The sequence below is a fragment of the Siniperca chuatsi genome, linkage group LG8 (genome assembly GCF_020085105.1).
Source record: "Siniperca chuatsi isolate FFG_IHB_CAS linkage group LG8, ASM2008510v1, whole genome shotgun sequence".
Lineage (NCBI taxonomy): Eukaryota > Metazoa > Chordata > Actinopteri > Centrarchiformes > Sinipercidae > Siniperca > Siniperca chuatsi.
This window is the reverse complement of record NC_058049.1, coordinates 14,413,300-14,436,256: the sequence shown is the minus strand read 5'-3', so window position 1 is coordinate 14,436,256 and position 22,957 is coordinate 14,413,300. Positions and strand designations below refer to the sequence as shown.

The 22,957-nt window shown below is 39.9% G+C and overlaps 1 protein-coding gene across 4 annotated transcripts in view; it reads right to left on the bottom strand.

Moving 5' to 3' along the window:
- pcdh11 (protocadherin 11) overlaps positions 1-22,957 on the bottom strand; it is a 130,667-nt gene that overhangs the window by 96,350 nt on the left and 11,360 nt on the right. For 3 of the 4 annotated variants that reach the window (XM_044205245.1, XM_044205246.1, XM_044205244.1), the window contains exon 3: positions 17,322-19,829. In XM_044205245.1, coding sequence (XP_044061180.1) covers positions 17,322-19,829 — 2,508 coding nt within the window. Of the gene's footprint in view, positions 1-10,748; positions 12,816-17,321; positions 19,830-22,957 lie in introns of those variants that run through there. The other variant, XM_044205247.1, reaches the window with a different exon arrangement.

The window sequence follows — 22,957 nt, the reverse complement described above, 5'->3', positions numbered from 1 at the left end:
TCACATTTAGAATCCAAACCGCCTACAGTAACTCCGGAGTAGCTTGAGGAAAGCTGTGGGGCTGTCAAACCATCGATGGCAATGCTCTCGCTATCTTGTAACAGTCACCCACGCAAGACATGAAGGCAGCCACCTTACTTTACACACAAAAACACACACATACATACAAATGCACATAATGTGCATCACGGAAATGCCTTAGGGCTGCAAACATGAGTAGTGTATCATCAAAAGTTCATTGAATCACTGTAATCTTGGGCTAAATCTCTTCACTTGACGGATTAACTGGAATATCAAAGAACACAATAAAATATAACTAAACAGGGCTGATGAGGAGCTGTGATAGTGACTATGTATCCAGAGAAAGAGAGATAGAGAGACAGAGAGGGAGGGAATAGGATCTGCTTCTTGCTCCCACTATTCCCCTCAAGGCAACGACAGGATAAATCTTCTAAGGGATTATCCCAACTACACAATGTTCTCTGTTCTGCCCATTGTATGCCTCTTTAAGCACAATTGATAAATTAGTTATTTATATTGTGGATGGATAAAAGTCAAACACTGGATTTTCTTTTGATTCGTCTGGTTTGGGAAGCATTACGACTAATAAGCTGCGTGTGTTCTTCCCGTGCCAGATTCCACTGAGAAGACATTCATGAATCTGTATAAGATTACAAATTGGAATGGGGAAACTTTAGCATGCCAGAAGGTTGGCTTTTTTATTACCTAATTGTACCTTGCAGATATGATTTTCAAGTACAGAAACTTCAGCTGTGTTTCCAAGCTAGAGAAAAGGCACTGAGGCAGCAGGAGTTAGACAATACTATACAGTTGAGATGCTCTGCTACCCTAATTTCAGTTTGCCTGCCAGCTCAATAGGGGCCCAAATCAGTCTTAAATGAGTTACACATGGGATCAGATATCTCTGTGGGAACCCTTCTGCTTTTAATTTAAGGTAAACTAATAGCTTCATTTATTTGTAATTAGAAAAAAATAATATCCTGCTTTAAAACTGTATCATGCTCTCCACTTTCTACTGGCAGCTCACTCTTCAATAGTTCATGAATTTTAATTCATTTCGGTGGTTAGGCCAATCCCCCAGTTGTATGAAGCGACAGAGAGTTTTAGTCAAATTGAATTACACTCTCTGTTTCACTGGTCTCACCCCCTACTGTCCTCATTTCCCTCATTCTCATCCTCTTCCCTTCATTTTCTCTTTCCTTTCATTTTACCCTTCCTCTACTTCCGTATTTTACCCATCCCTTGCAACTTCCTTATTTTCTTCATAGACTGCCTCTAGACAGCAGTAAGTTGTATGTCTGTGTTTTAACTCTGGTTGCCCCTAGCACATGTAAATGACTTTGGTACTTGATGTTTGAAGAGAAAAGATGAAGAAAAAAATCCCTAAGTGCAAAATCAAACAGATAAGAGGCAGGAATTTTCACTTTGCTGGGGAATGTGTGTCTTGACATGCACTGCCTTTTATGTTTTCCTTTCAAAGTAGTCAAGGACAGTTAGTTTTGGAGGCATTCTAATCCCAAATGTTAAGGATACATTTATGGGTTTCCTTTTCTATGACATAAAGTCTTTTTTGTAGGAAATGTTATAGAAGGAGAACAGACGTTGCCATATCTTTCACATTAAACCAACCTGATGTATACAGGTTGGCCCTTGTGTTATCACCCAGCCCCATATGTGTGTCCCTGCACTCCGGAAATATTCTACAGAGGGATCATACACACATAAGCAACCAGCCACAGGCATATAATAAAAAGAAACTGCTAGAGAGGAAATATCTCACATGCCGGGAAGTTGGTTGCTCAGTGCATTTGAGGCTATACGGCCATATGACCCACATTACACCAAGTCATTCAAATGACCTCTGAGGTGTTATCTCCAAAAGGCAAACATGGCAGCATTAGTGCCCCCTCCTCCTTGCCAAGGATGCCAGAAAATATCTGACTTTGCAAAGATCCAGTCTCGCTGCATCTGCAAATTCACATTTTCAAGGTCAAATGTTGTATCGAGAATATGGGAGATAATGGTGTTACAATAAATTATGGCAATACATCTCTTACAGTTCCAGCTGAATAAATCGATGGTTGAACAGAACTCAGTGATAAAAGTAGGGACAATCTAGCATGTCTGGTGTGAATGGTACAGACAGCAGCAACCTTGGTGAGATTTAGAAAGAGCATCACGAACAAAAGGGATAAGATTTGGTAGGAGTTAAGGTTAAAGGTACAGTGAGAATAAAATTAATATTCAGACTCTGAAATCTAGAAGGTTGAGAGGTTAGGGTCTGTCTTGTAATCTGTTCTTAACTTTTGGTGTGGAGCACTATGTCCTTCTCCGACCTGGATCATCAGCAGTAAACCCATTAGAAAGAGAACACCAGATGACAAATATCCCAGGATCATGCTGAGTATTCATCTGCCACATTTGTCTGCGTGACAAAGCATTTCCTGCTGGCAGGGAGGGTCATCTTACAGGGTTACCATGCATGTGGCCAATGGATACGTACTGTACAGAACTCAAAATCAACTCTCTTGATCTCATTGACGATGTCCATCATCTATTAGGGTGGAAAGAATGACCATTCATGGACACATCCATCCAGTGAATCCTGCAGAGGCTTAATTGACATTGTCTCGAGGGAGACACTGGCCTCCATTTCTTCCCAGCGTGCGTCTAAGCCCTGAGACAAGCAGTTGTACATTGACAAGTGGATAAAACTCCACAACTTAACCAGAGAGACTGGACACCCCTGGCAATCTCTTTGTTGTTTCTAAAAATAGTGGGTCCCAACAGTCTCTCTTGGAAAAAGCAGAGGCACACTTCATTATTTCATTATATCCCCCCACTCTGATTTACATGCACACCAGAGGAAGAGTAATTTTTATCTGAGCGTCATGGCTGTGGAGAGGAGCTGTATTCTGATCCCCAGCAGAATAGCAAGACACAAAAACAAGCCAGAGATCCACTCATTGCATCCCACCCTCAAGAGGAAGACATGAACTCATGTTATCCATGTTTCCCCCAAAGCATTAAGGTGTGTATGCATATGTCAATGAGACCTGGACTAGGAAACTAAGCCTTTTCAGTCACTATGTTAAATAATGTATCAAGAAGCCGAATGGAGTTTAACTTGAGACGAATCCAGGATTCAGTGTTGCATCATCTTTTCTGATGCACTTAGCTTCATTCACTTGATGTTTTATTTTTTCTACATGTGATGCATACTTAAGTACTTGGATCAATTTACATATTCCCTAAGAAACTAAGCATAATTCTTTATTCATCTTATTGCATTGCCTCACTGACATTGCATTACTGTGCACTTCCATAGTAGTGCCATTGAACTATTTGTGACCTCAGTGACTTTCCCTTTGTGCAGTCAGCACCCATAGCGAGTACATAGCCATATTGGACACATGAATAGCAGCATGCTGTGCACCATTCATCGATTACACTGTATATCATATTGTTGTCCAGTCTAAAACAAATGAGGCCAACTCAAGCGTAAAAATTTGAGTCTTGTGGCTCATATGAGCAGTAAGAAAAACACTTGTGACATTGATATTTGTGGAGTTGAACTTTGATTGGTTACCAGATCTCTAAAGACCTTATGTCATGTAAGGAGGGAAGAACATGTTTTCTTGCACAATAGGGTGCTAAAAAATCAGAGCCCGTTCTCATTGTTGTATTTAATCATCCTGACACTCTTCCCAAACATGTTATCAATGGCCAATGTTTGCATTGAGGAGGAATACCACAAAAGGCTCCCAAAGGATTTGCAGACATTGGTCAATGTGAGTCACTGGGGGGGTCAAATAAATGTGGTGTGTCTGGCTGACCTTAATCACTTCCAGGTTCACCCAGGCTCGGATTTCACTTGTGTGCCTTATTTCAGGTCACTGCCTCAAAGTCAAAGTAGGGCACAGTCATTATCTGAGGGAGCATAACACAATCATCCACACAATACAATAAGGTCGGCACAATTCACTGAAGTGTTGTCCATTACCTGTGGGCTTGAACACATGTGCTCCACCACAAGCAGCGCCTGTCTATACATGCAGCGCATAGGTAACATATGTAGTGAATTTGTCTGTAATACATGTACAATTCTCTTGGATGCTTGGCTCTTTCTCTTTTGCTGAAAACAGAAAATGTAACCCCAATCACAGCAAAACACAGGCAGAGAAAAACTGATTTGGAGAGAATATAGTGGATGTTCCAGATTATAGTCAGTATACATGGGCTTTTATAGATTGAAGTAGGAAAAAAAAGGTGATTATGGGCAAATTGGGATTGAGGTGTTCTGATCCAACAATTTTAATGACATTATCACATTATTTTGTGGAGAGGAAGACCTTTAACCACAATAATTGTGAAAGCAGTCAGATTCTTGTCTCATTGGTTTTACTTGTAAAAGATAGTTGAGAAACTGCAATACCCTATCGGGAGAAGCTATAAATGAAGTCAGTTCTTTTAAAAAAAGTTACTATTATAACCAAGACATAACTGCAAAGGGGTGTTAAAAAAGGGGTGTCTCAAGGGGTATGTGAAAAGCACCACTTTCCCTCAAAATTCATGGCGCAGCATGATGTGAAGCCATATCACTTCATAATGACTGCCTGGCCAGTCAAGCAACAAAGACCTCTGCAACAAAAAAAACTGTCAAAATGACATGTAATAATCTGTCTGACTGATCTTGGGAATGAGTTGCTGCTCTTTTTGAAGACTGCATGCATATAAATTCTTTATGACCATCAGTGAATATCACACGCATTATTTAAGAAGACTCTTCAAAATATCCCTGATTCTTTTATGCTTTCATTTTTCAAGATCTAGCTATCCTTCCACTTTATTGTGGAATATGATCCCAGGCATTATAACTATATTTTACATTACTACCTACTGTATATTAAAAGCAACATGTTATTCAGGTAAAGGTATTAAAGAAAGTGAGGCTGCTTCTGATGGAGAGTGATTAGGTCAAAACCTTGTTAAAGAGAGATGTTTGCTTTTGTTTGCTGTGCAAGTTAATGCTGTGGTTTCGACTCAAAGAGTCAGCAGTGTCCTAACATTGGTACAGGTAAATATCCAAGCCATTAGAATGAGCTGTACAATGTGTGTTACCACTGACTGGCATTAGCTTTTTGTGGTTCACCATCTATTATTCTGCTAATGGCTTTGATGCATACCTCCTTACTGATATGCAACCAGTTTTAATACACATCTTAATCTCATGCCATGCAGTGTATTTCTATTATGAGGAAGTACTTACATAGCACAATGATGCCAAGGAAAAATGTAATTACTGCATTAATCATAGCAAGTATGACATAAAGATATCAAACTGTGGATGTAGTTCCAATTATACCGTACAACATTTGTGGATCTCATACAAACTGCTTCGAATATAATCAGATATTCACATTTCTCTCAAATTTTTGTTTCAGAGGTTTTTTTTTCAAGCATTCACTTTGAACCCTTTTGCTTGTCACTGGATGAAGTGAGAACACAGAAAGGAAATCAGCATGTAATTGTGTATGTGTGGATTAACTTTGCACTGTGTACATGTTTGAGAGGGATGCATTTGGGGCCTCTGCTTGTCTTTTGTGTTTCTGCCCCAGATTGAGCCTGACAGCTATGTACAATATCCTGTTATAAAACACAACTGCACAGACAAAGAAAGAAGGAAAAGCATCAAATGCTTTGGTTAAACAGTCCTTCTGTGCATGCAAAGCTTTCTACAGTCATCCTACTTATGTTATGGGAGGCTCTAATTAGTTAATGGGTTGATCTCATTAGACAAATGCTTTTGTTGCAGGTGTCCAGTCCAAGTTGAGAAGATTGCCAGAGGCATAAGGTTAGAGAGGTGGGCTTAGGAAACAAATATAAACGACTTAATGGCTTATATGCAGTCATGCTTAAACACTGCATGCAATCAGAGGTATTGCATTGCCACAGTTACTAAAAGACATGCTACTGCATCTTGTAGTTGTTACAGTGAAATGATACACAGTCAACTCTAGTAAAAAAGAGCTGTTGTGACATCTATTGTGATTTCCAATGTGGCTGATGCCATGTGCAAATGAATTAAGAGCAACTGTTTTTTTTCCCTTTCTTTCTTTCTTTTTTACTTTACAACATAGAAGAGAAGGAGCTTGCCTCTGTCTGTAGTCAGAAGAGGTCAGCACAGTCACTGTTCAGCCTTGAAGTGTTACAATTACCCTGGAGTAGATTTCCGGGTTCATAGTGTGTGTGTCATCCCATTGAGGAACAGGCAGCTTCAAACACAAGTACTTATGGAGATATCACTCATGGGATGTCTTCTCAAGGCTAGATATGGTATGTCCACTGCATCAGAACAGGGGGTGTTTGAAATGCAGTGATAAGCGCAGTGTCCAGTTAATTTTAACAGGGTTTGCAATGGGACTAATCAGGAATTAAGAGTCGGCATCTACTTTAAATCGCCTTCTTTACGCATTCGTGGGGGGATACTGTCAGGATGGAAAAAGGCAATTGTCTGCGGTTTCCCGATTATCCCTTGCAAAAGCCTATAATCTGTCTGAAAGTACTTAAAGAGTCAAGCACCAAAATAAACAACATTGATTATCGTCCCACTGTTCTTTTTTTTTTTCCAAAGTGGACCATGCAGAGAGGGAGGGGGTTGGAGGCTAAGGTTGCGCCTTCCCCTGTCAGCGCCATCTGCTTGGGCAAATGTTAAGGCAGGCTAAATACCCCCTGAGTCCTCTGTTCAAACCAGATTATCAGCTATTCTAAGGAGGCGGACGAGCATCTTATCATCTCCCAATCTCTTTTACAAAAGTAAATCAAGAATTCTGTACGAGGATTACCAGGATTAAGGAGGACACAGACATGGCCCTCCTTGAACAATGTCTTAAGTTGCTACCTTTCAGCCTGGCTACCTTCAGCTTGCAAACATGCAACGACTGCATCCTGTCATGACATTGTCCTTAACACTGGTTAATTCTCTTGAGCTAAAATATTACTTTCAGGAATTAATGTTTTTGTGATATATAGTTTATGGTTACCAAGTTGCCACATAACACATCTAGTATAGCAGTACAGTGTTCAAATGCATTCATTTTTGACTGTTGGAAACTGAGCTCATTTAGTCATAGAGTTCAGTTACACTTCAGAAAAGAGCCTCTGTTTTACACAACATTGACAGAATCACATAGTGTTGAACAATGACCCACAGTGGGACGTGGCTTGGTTTGAAAACTGCATTTATTAGCCCCAGCAGCATGATAGATTGCTGTACAGGTTTTCCACTGTATGCTTCAAAGAGGATAAAATGAGGGACAAATTTCAATGCAAACAACCTATATGTGGCTGTAGCTTAGTTGCAGATGTCCACAGAATGCAAATGCACCACTAGTGACCTGGTAGCTATAATGATAAATAAATTTTGCCTCCTCTTTACTGCATTTGTTTTTTGTGTTTAGGGGGGATTAGTGTTAAATCTACATGGTCAAAACTAAGGTTGAAATCATGTGATTACTTCAAAGAGTGGTGGGGTGAGGGAAATGGGTAGAGCGGGTGTCTCCTAAAGAATGCTTGTAAAGCTCACTTATTCCTACTGTAACAACTGGACTAACATATATTCAACAAAACAATCAAGCAAATTCATAAAAAAGCATCAGCAACTACATCTCCAAAACATTTTGGGTGGCTATCAATCGTGAGGGCATTATTAATCCTACATGAACAATCATGTTGGATTTCTCTACCTGGGATATTTTAGGGAAGACAGAGACACACTAACTGTCTTGCAGTCACACCAGCAAACCATATGCTTCTTGCACACTATCAGCAACTACTGTTTTAGATCACACTTTTAACAAGGAACAAACAATTGTACAAGCAATCGATGTTCCTCAGATCCCCGCTCCACAGTCACACCTCGTTTAATCAACAGAATTGTTTTCAATGAAAACAATCTCCGGGCTGTAGAGCTACTCAGTGTCTCAGAAAGAACCACTCGGCGGGCTTCCACACTGATTTGATTGTTGCACACACAAAGGTAGCTAGACCACCGCAGCTATGGGGGATGATTGAATTATTCAGTTTGGCAGAGATTTGGCAGCAATTGAGTGGAGTGTTGCCTTGAGTGGAGTGCAACAGAAAGACAGTATCTTCTTGTTTCCTGCACCGCTGCACAACACATGCATAAATAGCCCCTGCTTAGACAGTCAGCATAGCTGCAGGACAACTTCACATCATACCCTGAACAGGCTTGCTGCTTGGTTAATTGACTTACACCCCTATATAAACACCCCTAACATTAAATGATATATTTAAAACATTTATAGTATGTATATTTGAACATTTAAATGAGAGGCATGGTTTTTATTATGAGTACAAACAGCCCAAACACAAGTTCCATGATTAAGGCACCTTTATGTATCTGATTTCTCCACTAAAACATACAGATGTGTTAGAATGTTATAAAGGCATGAGTGGCTGCCAAAATCATCATAGTCAAATTCACAACTTGTAAAGAGGGAGAAACAAATCCATACTGACTTTCAATCACTGATTTTTTTACAAGTTTACAAAATTTGAATTGTCATTCTATACTGTCTGCAGCGGATGACTGTGCTCTCAGTGGAGAATGTGAGTGACTTGCAAAATCAATATAATGTGATGAAAATGGGTTTTTGCCATCTTGATAGCTCCTTTGCAATGTTATCCACATGAATAACGAATATGTTCTAGTTTTATGTTACATTTATCAGAGGGAAATAATTGATAACAGGGGTACTGATTGCACTGAATGCATTCTCAAGGTTGTGGAAAGTCAGTTTTTTTAGAACGACAAACTTTATATGAGGTTTCTGATTCATCTTAGAGCTTATGTTCATAACTGATAATAAACATGTATGCTCAATGACGACAGTGCATCTAAAGGTTTTATATTGCAGGAGACTGCTGCAAACAGCAAGTTTTACTGAAGACGCTTAATAGCCATACTGTGAGTGGTGAAATTAAGAAATCGAAAAAAAAAAGACAAAAACACAATTAATGAAGACCACATGGACAGCCTCACCACCACAGCACAGCAAATTGCTACACGTGGGTCTGTGTAAGCTCCTGTGTGTGGGCCTGTATGTTGATCCATCTGCAGACATATCATTGCATTAAATGTAATCAAACTTACTACATATAACTAGCTTCCTGGCCTGTTAGATGAAATTGAATACTGCGTCCTTATACATCATGAATCAATATGTCAGCAAAGAAACTCTGGAAACACTTCCTTCAGTGACATGCTGTAATACAATCATGGAACAACCTTTAAAATACATTTTATAGATGATAAAAATCACTGGGAATGCACTTAATGTGAGCTGACCAAAATCACAAGTGCATGCTGAGCCCCGTAACAACTGCACATTTCTGTGGGAACGGAGGAGCGACAATAAAATCGTCCAAAGACATACCAAAGACATTTTATGTTATAAACCAGATTGGCAACTACTGCTTACACAAAATCTTTTTCCTTTCCTCCCATCCTTTCTTTCTCACCTTTGACTTTATACTCCAAAGCAGAAAAAAAAATCCATTTATTGCCTACACTGTCTTTATGTAAAAATGTTAAGACTCATTAATGCTGTGGCTTTGTTGGAGTTTTTTATTTATTTATGGCTCATTTGAAAACATTTCATTACCTAATTATGCATAACACGAAAAATCAAATCATAATTTATCTAGCTCAAAGAGATACAACTACCTACCCAAGCTCTGTTTTTTAAGTAAGAACGAGGCGTTTAGCAGGTTTACATTTATCTATTAATAGAAAGCTGACATTTATGCACTCTCTATATGAGAATGTTCTACTTGAGTGTGCACCATTTTCTCAAATCGCCAAGGACACTTTTCCCGAGGGAACTGATTAGCTCTTTCTCAGTTTTAAATTATGAAGTAACTTTGATAAGCAATGAAACATTTTCTGTTGTCTCTACTCTGGCTTTGTTTTATGCCTTTCAAGTCTGTATTTTTGGATTAAATCCGCATAAACACTGCATAACACAATGTTACAGCGGTGGTTATTGTACCCTCTAGCATCAATCTTCCTCTCAGATGTGTAAAACCCTGTGTTTGTGCACTACTGTACATCATAATAGCAGGGTTATCATTATCAAATGATCATTATCAGCTCTCATGGAGTAGAAACAAAAAAAAAAGTTGTGTTGTTCCAAAAAAAGCTTCTGTTCTGCTGTTTTCTGTCTGTGCACTTCAAAGGATGTGCTCCCACCACATTTCCATAACTTTTTATCTGTAATCTGTTCCTAATGAGCGATGTATATCCAAACCATTTCTTCCTTTCTTTCTCCTTGTTAAGTGCTACATTGTTGCAAAATGTTAAACGAAAAGGAGGTTTTTCTATGGCTGAAATGAGCCAATTAATGGATTCCAAACCAACACAGCCACACATACTTCTTCAGGCCACAGCCTATTTGACATATACTATATGCTACTGGCTAACTGTGTATGACAAAAACAAATGATTATTGTGCAACATGCTACTGGTTAACAGTGTATAAGAAAAACAAATGATTATTCTACAACATGTGTTTTGCCTCATTTTAGTCTTACTGTTGTAACGAAGCAGTTACAGTATAGTATGCATAAAACTGAACTGACTGAGTGATGAAGACTAATATTGAATGCTCAAATCAATGAATAAGAAGAGTCGTCAAAATATGCAATACAATGCAAAAGATTTTAATAAATTTCAGAAGCGCACACATACATAACAAAACATTTACAGTTTTCTCCACACTGGCAAATCAAAGTCAATTACAAAGATCATGTAAGGTGCATATTGTACTTCACATTGAATAAAAGTGAGGTTGTCTGTCTCCCTTACAAGGACAAAAGCTCTCCCCATGTATGAGTATTTTTTTTTCTTTCCCCCAAAAATCAGGCAAATCTAATCATTACACAGTGCTAGGATGCTATGTATATTTCATACTGTGGCTCCTACGCAGTAGTGAATACATTTGATACCATAATTACATGAATATACCTCCTTCAGTAATAACAACCTGCCTTTCAAAGAGGTAACACAGAAAAAAATTAAAAGCTTTAAAATAGACATAGTCAATAGAACAATGACATATTAAGACTGGAACAAAATCAAAAAGGCTTCCGGTCTGTGCAGTAATTTCAATTAACTATATATAGTCTCACACAAGAAGGGAAAGAGCCTCTGGTCCAGTCCATCTGTACATTTCCAATTGAATACACAGGCTATGTCCATTTTAATGACTTTAATTCTGTGGTAATATGTATATACTGTAGGTGCCTTGTAGGCCTTACCTATCAAAGCAATCTTCAGCTTATCAATTAACAGGACTATTGAACAACAATGCTGCTAACCCATCAAGCCAGTTACTGGTGTATACTGTAGAAATTATTCTATTCAGGACATACTGTACCATAATTATTCTATAGGTGTAGAAACAGTAGAAGCAAAATGATGCTCTGAACAAAATGCCTAAGAAGTAGTGTTAACTTATTGCTGTTTTTTAACTGAAGCCTGGATTACCTTTTCATTTTGGTGTTCAATGTTTTTCTCATCAAAAAATGTCTTTTGTCAGTGTAAATAAGTGCACAAAGTCAAGTCATTTTTGCTTAAGCCCACCAACTCATATTAAAGACTGCCTGAGGATTATTATTCTTCTTCTTTTTTTACCATCTGGAGTCATTTTAATGTGGATCTCACAGGTTAAATCACTTCTGAATAGAAAGCGACACACAAAAGGTTAGGCTTAGTGGTCTTCAAATCTGCCCTACATAAACAGCTTTTGATTATAACCCCAGCAGTTAGTCCCCTGTGACTGTGGCTTAGCTCAAAGTATTAAACTTGTCCTACCATTCCTCCCAGTGTAATAACAGCATGGTGATCATTAGCACAGTTGTAAAGCACTACAAATGTGGTCGTATTGTGGGTCCATGCATATTTCTGTAACATTAGCCACACTCTTCACTAACAATGCTATTAGTGGCATCAAAAGTGGGACAGAAAGAGGCAAAAGTTGACAGAAAAGGTACACTGTGATGTGGGTTCAATATTAATTTAAGCCTACGGGTTGTAGATCTTGCAGCATAAACACATTATAAGTCATTAGTTCCATGAGCAAGTCCAGATAGAGCAACGTCAAATAATACAAAAATCAGAAAGTAAGAAAAATAAAATGGCCACCAGGCAGTTTTGAAGACAAGGCAAAGAAATGGAATCAATAAATATAAACACCATCAACTCTGTGATAGATATACATACATACATATAAACATACTTTACAGATCTACTGACTGTTTTTGACACCTATTTTACAGAGTGGGTGCTGGAGTGGGACATTTTTCGAGGAGGGTTCAGGGCATACAGTATCATCCTCACTGACACAGGTAAGTAATAGCATAGGACTCAATAAAGCATTTCAAACTTCCAACAGATTAACAGAAGGAGCTTTGTCAAGATTCAGACAGGCAACATGAAGTGTCTCTCTTTTCTGAGATTTTTACCCCCTCCAAGTTCATCTTTTCTCTCGATTGTATGACGAGGTGGGGTTTGAGGCTGCAGAGATAGTAAAGTACTTGTTTCACCACTCCAGTTCTCGCCTTCCTTCTTTCCTCCCTCTGCCCTCTCTCTCTCTTTTCTCTCTTTTTCTCTCTTTAGGTAGTGGGAGCTAGAGATTGATTTTAATCCTGTGGGAGCGAGCTGTACCTGTGCCACAGAGTGTGCCATAGTGTGGTGGTTTCAGTGCCGTCTCCTGAAATATAGAGAGACAGACAGATATAGGGAGATTGTAGTTACAATATCATCGAGCTCTGAGCAGCCTAAGCTGTAGCCTTATCAGTGCAAGGCTACACTGAACACTGAATAAAAAATCTCTGAAGAGAGTGTGGAAGATAACAAAAAGCATTCTTCAAGGCATGACTGGCAATCAAGTCATTATCTTGTCAGGTTTCCTTGAAGAATGCTACAAGTGTCACAAGCTTGTGCATTTTTCCTGTACTTATCAGAGCATGCAATCTTATCCAATTATCACTCCCAATTTGTCTTTTTGTCTCCCACCACACTAGTGCAACACTCTTTTCCCCCTCAAAAAGCCATTTGGATCAATTTAGGCCCACTCTTTCTTTCGGACCCTTGCCATTGGGTCCTCTGATATGTACAGAATATGACATTTTGCTGTTCCTAAGAAGGTTAGCAACACATTTGCTAATATCTTAATCAGGAAGAATCTGACCTGATAGTGCTTACATTAGCAAGGCACAGTGATTACACATGCAATGACTCAACAGAAATAAAAAACAAACAAAAAAACCCAATAAAAATAATTTTAAAAAAGCCATAATCAGTCGCTAGGATGCAATACTGGCATCAGATTTGATTAACAAGCCTAGTTAGCCTTTTAAAATCATGGCTTCCACCCCTGGCTATGCACCCACTATGAGTCAGCACAAGCACTTTGTCATCAGACCATGGGGTGGCTAGTGTGAAAGGCCCATACCTTCACCCACACAAATAAATGACGATATGCAAAATTGTTGTTCACTGTTGCCCTCATTATCCATTGCATTTATATATGATCTTTTCTATAAAGATAATAAATTGCATTATAAATAAGGCATAACAACAACACTTATGGGGGTATTTAATCAAACTGTAATGTATGCGTATGTGATACTACAAACACACTAACAGCAGTTTCTCCTATATTGAGTCACAGGAGGTTAGTTTTGTTAAGCAGTGACCCTACGTGCTCCGTGGCCCCAGAATTATGGGCCAAACAAAAGAATGTATTAGCCTTTTTATTCCCTGCATATTCATTGTGATGTCTAAGATCACTCAAGCAGGGTAGTACTCATTTGATCTGCCTCCGCTAAAGCACATACTCTCACAAGAGCTCTTCATCACTGGAGGCAGATTGACCTCTAATATCATGGGGTAGGGGTTAAAAGAAAATGATGAGATGCGTAAAAACTGAGAAGAGAAGGGAGGGAGGGAGGAGGTTTGCATTTGCAAATACAGCTCTCGCTGTATAATGAAGCCATATGGTGGCACAAATCTGTAGTCTCTGAAGTATTTTTACAAGCTTTACTCTTTATCAGCTACATCTGTAAAGTCCCTGAAAACATTTGGGTGACCTTAAACCATAATAATCTCCCCTTGTGTGCCCTCCCCATTGTTATTCCATGGGTGGGCTTTTTGTCTTTGCTTCATTTTCAGCTGCTTTAGGTGTGTGGGAGGGTGTGGGGCAATGAGAGATCACTCTAAAGGCACTAAAGCACCATCTGTCACTTTGATGAACGAAAAGGAAAACACAACAACCTGCCTGTGATCTTTGTTTTTGGACTTCTGGTATTAGGTTTAGGCTCAAGAGAGACTGAATAGATAGCATTGACCAATTGACCAAATGTAGCTTTTGTTTTAACAGCCACACTTGAAATGATCTCTTCAAAATCTAGAGTGTTCAAATATTCTTTTTTTTACCTCCTCAGATTAAAGCAACAACCACACTTTTTGAAGAACTGCTGTTTTTGAGTGTTTTTCTTTAGACTTTGAAAGTAGATGTTCTTTAAAGAAGCACAACGATTAAATCAAGCAGAGGTGAAATTCTAATAAGGCTTCAACAAACAGGACAGCTGGTCATCTTTTGTCACATCACTTCTGATCCTGAGAAAGTGACTCACCCAAGGATAATATGTGGCATCACTGATAATCTTTAAGGATGGCTGCCTTATTTCTTCTTTCTTATCAACCTCATTTGAAACCTAATTACAGTGATTTTAATCATACTGTATTACGAGTGATTAACCCTTTAGTGCATTTAATTAACCTTTGCAGCCACCGATTCTCATCAGGCAAAGCTTCATGCTATTTTTTTCCATGACACAGGCTTTAAATAAGCACACTTAAAACTAGTGGGAAATCTAATGTCTAAAGTGGGAGGCATCACTTGCCAATTGCTCAAGGGGACACAAAAATTGTGATGTATTATCAGGTTAAAATGAAGCTATGGTTGGTGAGTAGAACCAATGAGGACATATTTTTCTTAATAATATTCAAATTCTGGGAGTATGTGACACCAAAATATGAGTATATTATACAGATTAAACCTGACCTCTCTTAGAGAAATGAATAAATATACCTTCAAAATAATCTGATACAAACAGAGCCTGAAGATTTAGAAGAACATTTACTAATCATATATTCATTGATTTTAAATTATTCCGACAAAAATACTCCACTCTGATCAGCAACATAAGTGAAAATCAATTTAAATCCTTGATGCGTAAAATCTATGACTGATAATAATTCAGAATTGTAGAACACAGACTGAATATTTCTGCATATTTCGGGGCAGTCACTACCAGCAATATGGGAAAATCATCTCGACAACTTGTCAGTGTGTCATATAAACACATTAGGAATTAAATCTTCGGTACCAAGGGCATGTAGTAGGCTTATGTATAATGTACCATGGCAGAGCATAGCTTTTAACCAGGGTTTCAAATAAAAGGTGGATGAAGGGAATGACTATCAACTCTGTGTGGGTGTCTTCATAAATTATCCTAAGCACAATACTTCATGGGATCAACACTCATTTACCAAAACTATGCCATGAGGAATTTTAACGCTTGCTAGATGTCACACAGAAGCGTACTGGGAGCAAAAAGGCAGAAATAAACCAAAGATCTGAAAACTGTGTGCAATATGAGGCTAGACACAAACAAAAGCAAACACCTCATCAAACAAAATCAATTATTGATGCAATATCATGAAATTGACCCAGAATTGGATGAATGGCAGTTGTGATAATTATGTTCAAAACAGTAACAAAAATGAAAGCCAGTGCAACCAAGCAACAACCAAACTCTCAAAAAATCTTAAAAGAAACAAAATAAAAAAAAATGGTTGAAAAAGCCAACAAATTCAACTGCATGTTTGACACTGAGTGAAAACTATGTATACACTCATATCAGAATCTGAATAAATTGCTACCCCATGCACAGACTAGACAGCCTTGATTAGTTCCATTTAGTATCCTTCAATGTCCTCTCTAATACAAACTACAACACATCACAGCGGCAAACCTTTAGTGTGATGTCATTACATCCTCTCTTATGTGAGCTAATTTAAAGAATGTAAAGAATGTGTATCTACATATGCCATTTATAACAATAATTGGGATCATTAAAGTAGAGCATTTATGGGCTAAATGCAACATCGGCCTGGCAGGTGTTTTTATGGACTACTGCTCCCTTGGTGTTTAAGTATATTGGTCTCAAGGTCCTGCGTCACCTTGATCCCTGTGACCCTCTCCGCCGCCCCAAGCAGTACTCAGTCTTCCCCACAGCGCTCGGCTGTGGCTGTCAGCACTGAGCAAGGCCACCTCTCCTTACCTCTGATTTACATTTATTTCCCTCGCCAGCTTTTATTTATTGGGGCACTTCGCATTTGGCACATATCTCTTAGGGAATCATAAGCCCTTTGCTGTACCTTGGCATTCAAATGAGCTTCTCTCCCACAAAGCCTCAGTGGCACAGTTAAGACAGCACTTAATATTTTAAGAACAAAAGCCACAAAAAGTAGCATTATTTATCAAGTTGTTTTAGCACGTCAAAAGAACATTTTTTGTTTTGTTTTGTGCTATTACCTTCACACTTTTTGCCCAAATGAATACCTGATGAATTGTCACTCTGGCTGCCATTTTATTTTTTGCTTGCTTTTTTAAACATGTCAGTCAAATATATTAGCACACAGCATCATTCGCCCTTGACTTCAAATACATGAGTAGAGAGTTCAATCATTGCCGCCTATCCCAGGCTCTAAATCAAGCTACATTGCCACCAACCACTCACACTGATGTTTAAAATAGCTAGCCATCATAATTGCACTGCTGCCATTACTCAAGCTATGAAATTAACCTGCACATGTATTTTTGTAAATGTTTATGCAATTGCAATTGCAGATGGTTGCTTATGAAGGAGGGTGAATACATGAATTAATAACAATCAGTACACTGAAAGGTTTGCTGTATTAATTGCGACAAATTCTGTTTTATTCTTTTTTGTTTAAAGTCTTGAGCACATCTTGAGCTCATTTAAGTGCAAATGACATTCATGTAGACATGGTCATGGTCTGTGTGGGAAAATCCCCTGGCTCCATGCTGCCACCCTCCCTCTTTCACATCACCTACCATGGGACAGCAACGGGAGTGTGAGTGGGGACTAGTGTGGGTGGGTTTAAAAAGGAAGTCATGAATTACCTGTCGGGTGGTGATTTGCCCCGCAGTCTTGAATCCCCCCTGACAGCTGCAGTCTGAGACACTGTATGGGTCGGAGCTAGTTGATGAGCACTTGGAGAGTGAGTCACAGCCCACCACGAATGTGTTGTCCAAGGGGAGCTCCTGGATCACATGATGTTTCTTTGGGGCCACTGGAGTCTCCGGTTTGATTTGAAATGTAGGCTGAGGGGACGCTGACTTGTAATGCTTGGCTAAATCTGGGCTGTCGGGTTTGAATGTGGTGGGCGTGGTGGCCCAGTTGTACTTCCCCATGGTTTGCTCCTCTAACTCCACAGGGAGGTCCAGTGTACCATTAACATGCTCATGGGTGGGGTCGTCAGTCTTGGATTCATCAATGGTCACAAAGTTCAGGAGGAGGCTCTTGGGGGATCGCTTCTTTCTCTTCTTCTTCTTCTTGATCTGACGGTTCTCTTGGTTGGGTGACACCCACTCGCCACTCTGCTTGCCCTTCTGTACTACTTTGTGTCTGGGTGTCTGCCGGCAGCGCACCAAGGCAGTCACAAATATCACCAAGATGACAGTCATGGTCCCTGCTATGATAGCTATGACAACAATCACATATCCATTGGCTTGAGGTGTTACCTCACTGTCCCCTACATTACGGTCCAAGGGTGTCTCCATACTTTTCCGCAGCTGCTCTTGGATAAAGGTAGCATTTGACACAGTGTCATTGACAAACAAGTGAATAAGCGCAATAGCATGTAAGGACTCAGGCTGGCCTAGATCTTTGACCTTGACTACCAGCCTATGTAGCCCCTGATCAGCTGCCACTATTTTCTCCTGCAGTGTTATGTTACCCGTTGCTTTGTCAATGGCGAAGAGACCTCTAGGGGAGACCCTCGATGTGATGATGATGCTGCTGATAATACTGTACTGCAGCTCAGCATTCATACCTGTGTCATTGTCAATGGCAAAAACTCTGGTGACCACAGCGCCAGGGGTGGTGGTGGTTCGCACTAGGTCATATGAGTAATTGGACGATGGGATGACGAACACAGGGCGATTGTCGTTCACATCGACTACATTGATAGTGACCTTGGCATAGGAGGAGCTTGGAGGTTGCCCTCCATCAACTGCCTTGACCATAAATGTGTAGGAGCTTTGTTGCTCCCTATCAAAGGTGATATTGGGTTTGATCACACCAGTTTGGGGGTCGATGATGAAATTATCTTTACCGTTCAAAATAGACAGGGTTACAACAGCATTATCTCCTGCATCTGCGTCCGTCACTGTGATTAAGCCCACAGTTCCATAGAGAGGCAGGTTCTCAGGCACATAGAAGTTGTACTCAGGGTGTGTGAAAGCTGGGCTGTTGTCATTAAGGTCCTGGACGATTAGCCTGACAGTGACATTGCTCTGCAGGGACGTGGAGCCATTGTCCCTCGCTATGACAATGAATGAGTACCTCTCCTGCTTCTCTCTGTCCAAACGTTTGCCAACGGAAAGGATTCCTGACCGTCTGTCTATGTTAAACCCATCAGGTGCATCAGGGCTAAGAGTATAAATAATCTCAGCATTATGTCCGCTGTCTGCGTCAGTGGCGCTGATTTTTATTAACTGTGTAGAGGGGTCATTGTTCTCCGGTATGGAAAGTTGGATTTCCGGCTGGGGGAAGATGGGTACATTGTCGTTCTCATCCTTGATTTTAATTAAAACCATAGCTGAAGTGTTCAAAGGAGGCGTCCCCCTATCCGAGGCCACTATCTTAATTGCATATTCTCGAGTTGTTTCATAATCTAGGGGGGCAGCTGTCTCTAGTAAGAACTGATCATTAAAGACAGGCTTCAACCGAAAAGGAACATCATGGTCAGTGTAGCAAGCTACTTTGCCATAAAGATCGGCATCCTTGTCCGTAACAGTAATTAGAGCTATTTTGGTGTTGAGAGGCGCATTCTCAGACAGCAGAACAGTCCCATTAACCAGGTTGATAATGTAACGCGTGTCTATGGTGGGAACATTGTCATTAACGTCGGTTACATTAACAATAACTGTGGCTCTGGAGGGGGTGGAGCTGCCATCACTGGCAAGGACGATGAGTTTATGAACAGGCGTTACCTCCCTGTCCAGTGGCTGCTTCACAGTGATCAGTCCTGTAGAGCTGTCGATGGCAAAGTGACGTTTGGTTGAGGCAGAGATCTGGTTGCTGAAGGCGAAGTGGATCTGTGCGTTGGAACCCAGGTCTGCGTCCGTGGCGTGAAGCTGAGCAACTGATGTCCCCATGGGGGCATTCTCTGGTACTGTGACCTCCAGCTCACTGTCTTTGAAGATAGGACGATTGTCATTGACATCAGAGATGGTGACTTGGAGAATGGCAGTGCTGGACTTGGGAGGGTTGCCACCATCCTCAACCTTTATCTTCATGACAAAGGTGTCCTTCTGCTCGCGATCCAGGTTCTGCTGAACGATAAGCTGCGGCCACTTGTCACCTTCAGGAGTCTCAATGATGTCTAAGCCAAACTCGCTGACACTCTGCAAAGACAAGACAACATTTTGAGTTATGTTTATTCTGTTTAGTACACATAATATTCAATGTGAATAACATATATAATTTTACCAACAAACATTTTGATTGCTGTTTTGATAGTTTTTTTTGTTGTTTTTCCTTATATAATTTGAGGGTCTAAGGTTAGAGAGTATCATATGTTGTGCAAATTGTAAAGCAATGACTGACATATTAATACCAAAAGTAAGAAAATCACATTTTCACTTGGGTAATACCAAAGAAAGATACATATCGCTATAGTGATATATACTATTTCAGAAACAGAATCAGAAATACTTTATTGATCCCTGAGGGGAAACTCTTTAAACACTTTCTACTCTCATTTTCGTAAAGAGCGTAGTTTGAAAATATACTTAAACACAAGTTACTCAAGTTTGGAAGAAAAAGGAAAGCTAAAAGTTGGAAAAAGTAAGACGATAAGACAGAGCTACGGAAACAGGCAGCATCCACGAGCATATTCTGATGCATTCTTGTTCTCATTCTTGTTCTTAGATTGTACATTTTTCAGTTGTCTTAGAAAGTCAAACAGCTTGTTGAGGTATTTCCTTAGGGTACTCAGGTTCATTTGTAACCTTTCTTAGGATCAAGCTTTTTGGCAGTGATGAATGCCATGAGCAAATTAAACAGCCCAGGAAATTCTTAAACAAGGTAGCTGGTTCTCATCTCAGTTGGGTACCCGTACATCAAAAGTATTTTCATACACACTAATCATCAGCTTGTTTCAGAGTTTTACTCATTGATTACATACACAACACACTACATGCCCCAGAAACATAGCAAATGTCAGTTTATTAATCCTTTTAAATATGTGACCAATCATTGTAGTAAAACAAGTCCCTCCACCCCTCCTAGCAACTACTGCTTGAAGGGATTCATTTACCTCTTTATCCTCCTCATCAGATGTATTCTGCCTTCACTAACATGAGATTTCACTCTACCTTCCTCTCTTGTGTCAAGTTAGAATAGAGCAGGCCGGAGGAAAATAAAAACAAATGCATAAGTAATCCCCATGAGAAACTGGAGGAACTGGCACTGGCTGTTAAGAGTAATTGCCTTCCACCCAAAAAATAGCACTAATATTTACAACTTCATATGGGCTAGGGTATGGATACATACATGTTTGCAAATTAGAAGAGAGAGGCTGGAAAGGGAGGGCGAGAGAGGGAGAGAGACAAGTGACAGAAAAGGAGAGAAAGAGAGAGTAGGGGGAGGAAATAAGAAGAAGATCGCCCATGAATGAGCTGCATGCACATTATGAAACAAAGACGCCCTTTGAAGCTCTTTCAGTCAGAAGCAGTTTCATGGTAAAACAAGAAAAGCATCTTCTTTAAAGAGATAAGCTTCATGCTGCACATAATGTTGGAAGAGATTACTCTGTCTAGGCACAGCTATCAAATGAGATTAAGATATATACATTCTCCTCCTTCAATGACGGAACATTTTAACCAAATTGTGAGCACAAGAGTCCCTAGTAGGTTTTAAAATCTAGAACTGTGCTTGTGCCAACATAGTGTTGTAGCCGACATAAGTAAATGTGCAGCTGCAGCATGTAAATTATTGTGTACTCTGAAAAACCGCTTGCTGAGGGAATGTTGTCAACACGTCAGTGATTGACACAACTACTTAAACCAGCGAATGCTGCAGCAGTGATCTTTCAGACCTTATTTTGTGATCCTTCTGGCAAGCAAAAGTCATATAGGGATAAGCAGATATGGCATATAAATCTATATGTGGAAATGTAGAGATATTGCCTTATGGATGAACTATGCCTTATTTTTATGCACATCGCAGAATTATTTCTGTCCTAACTGAAAGGTCCAAGACAACATTCTGGGGGGCTCTATTGCTAAGCACTACTCCATCCGCACAAAGCTCCTCAATCCTCAGTTGTTTGAATAGTTCACAGATTCGGCACAGTAGATGAGTATCTGCACACTCATACTGGGCAAAGCCTGATGTTAATAGTAGGATGTTGAGTTAGGATGTGTCAAAGGGAATGCTGCGCAATGATTTATTAGCCAGCATTTCCTCTATGCTTTTGTCTTGGTTTCACACAATTTTACAACTGACAAGACAGCACTCAACGCATTTCAATAAGTTGAGGAGAGCTATCTCTCAGGCTGTGCATCCTCCTGAATGCAGAATTAGTCTGGTGGATTGTGATAAGATCTAGGGCAGGCTAAGAAAAGGCCAAATACTAGCATGCAATCACTCACTGGAAACCCTAAGGCTGAGCGAGAAGGACGAAGCTCTCTAAACAGCTAAGTGTGCACATTTTACCATGCCTCACTCTTTCACCACACATATACTATACAGGTACATGTCTTCTTGAACTTTGATGACTTGCCATTTATTCCACATTACAGTGCCACAGGTCTCTGCAGTTATCAGAGAGGGAACAGGGCACTGTATATGTGGGATGCGCGCAGTACACAATCTAATCAGAGTTGGCTAATTCAAATGAAAATGATTGAGGGACACTGACAGAAGCAGAGGTGGCTGATGATGAGGGAAGGATGACTCTGAACCCTGTTCTGCAGACAGCGCCTCAGATTATCAGTGGATGCATCTTTCATTCAACTTAATGACCTTATTAAAACTAAGAGGAGACTAAGATTGGGCTGTGAATATATCAGGAGGACAGTAGTCACGGAGATGCCCATGGATGGGGCTAACTGGGGAGGGCTATTCATCACAAGCTATAGCACCTCTTTATAATGCTGATAGAAACTCACTCTCTCTCTGTCTCTCTCTCATTCCTCCCTCATTCTTTCTCTCCATTCCTCATTCACTTTTGCCCCTGGCCATGATCTCATGCATATAATTAAGACAAAAGAAGCTGGGAATTGTTTGTCTCTTTTTGTCAACCCCTGGAAGAGGATAATGTGTCAAAATAGGATGCTAATGAAAACTGGAAATGCTTGACAGTGAGCTCTCTGCCCAAAAGTTCTATTCACTGCCTATAGGCAGCATGCAATGCATTAATCAAATTTTTCTTGCTACTTGGGAATGGAGCTTGAATAAATTTTGCATCTTCAAATGCAAAGTTAGAATCAGTTTAGGAATAAAATTATTCAAGCTCAGACTTGGAGTA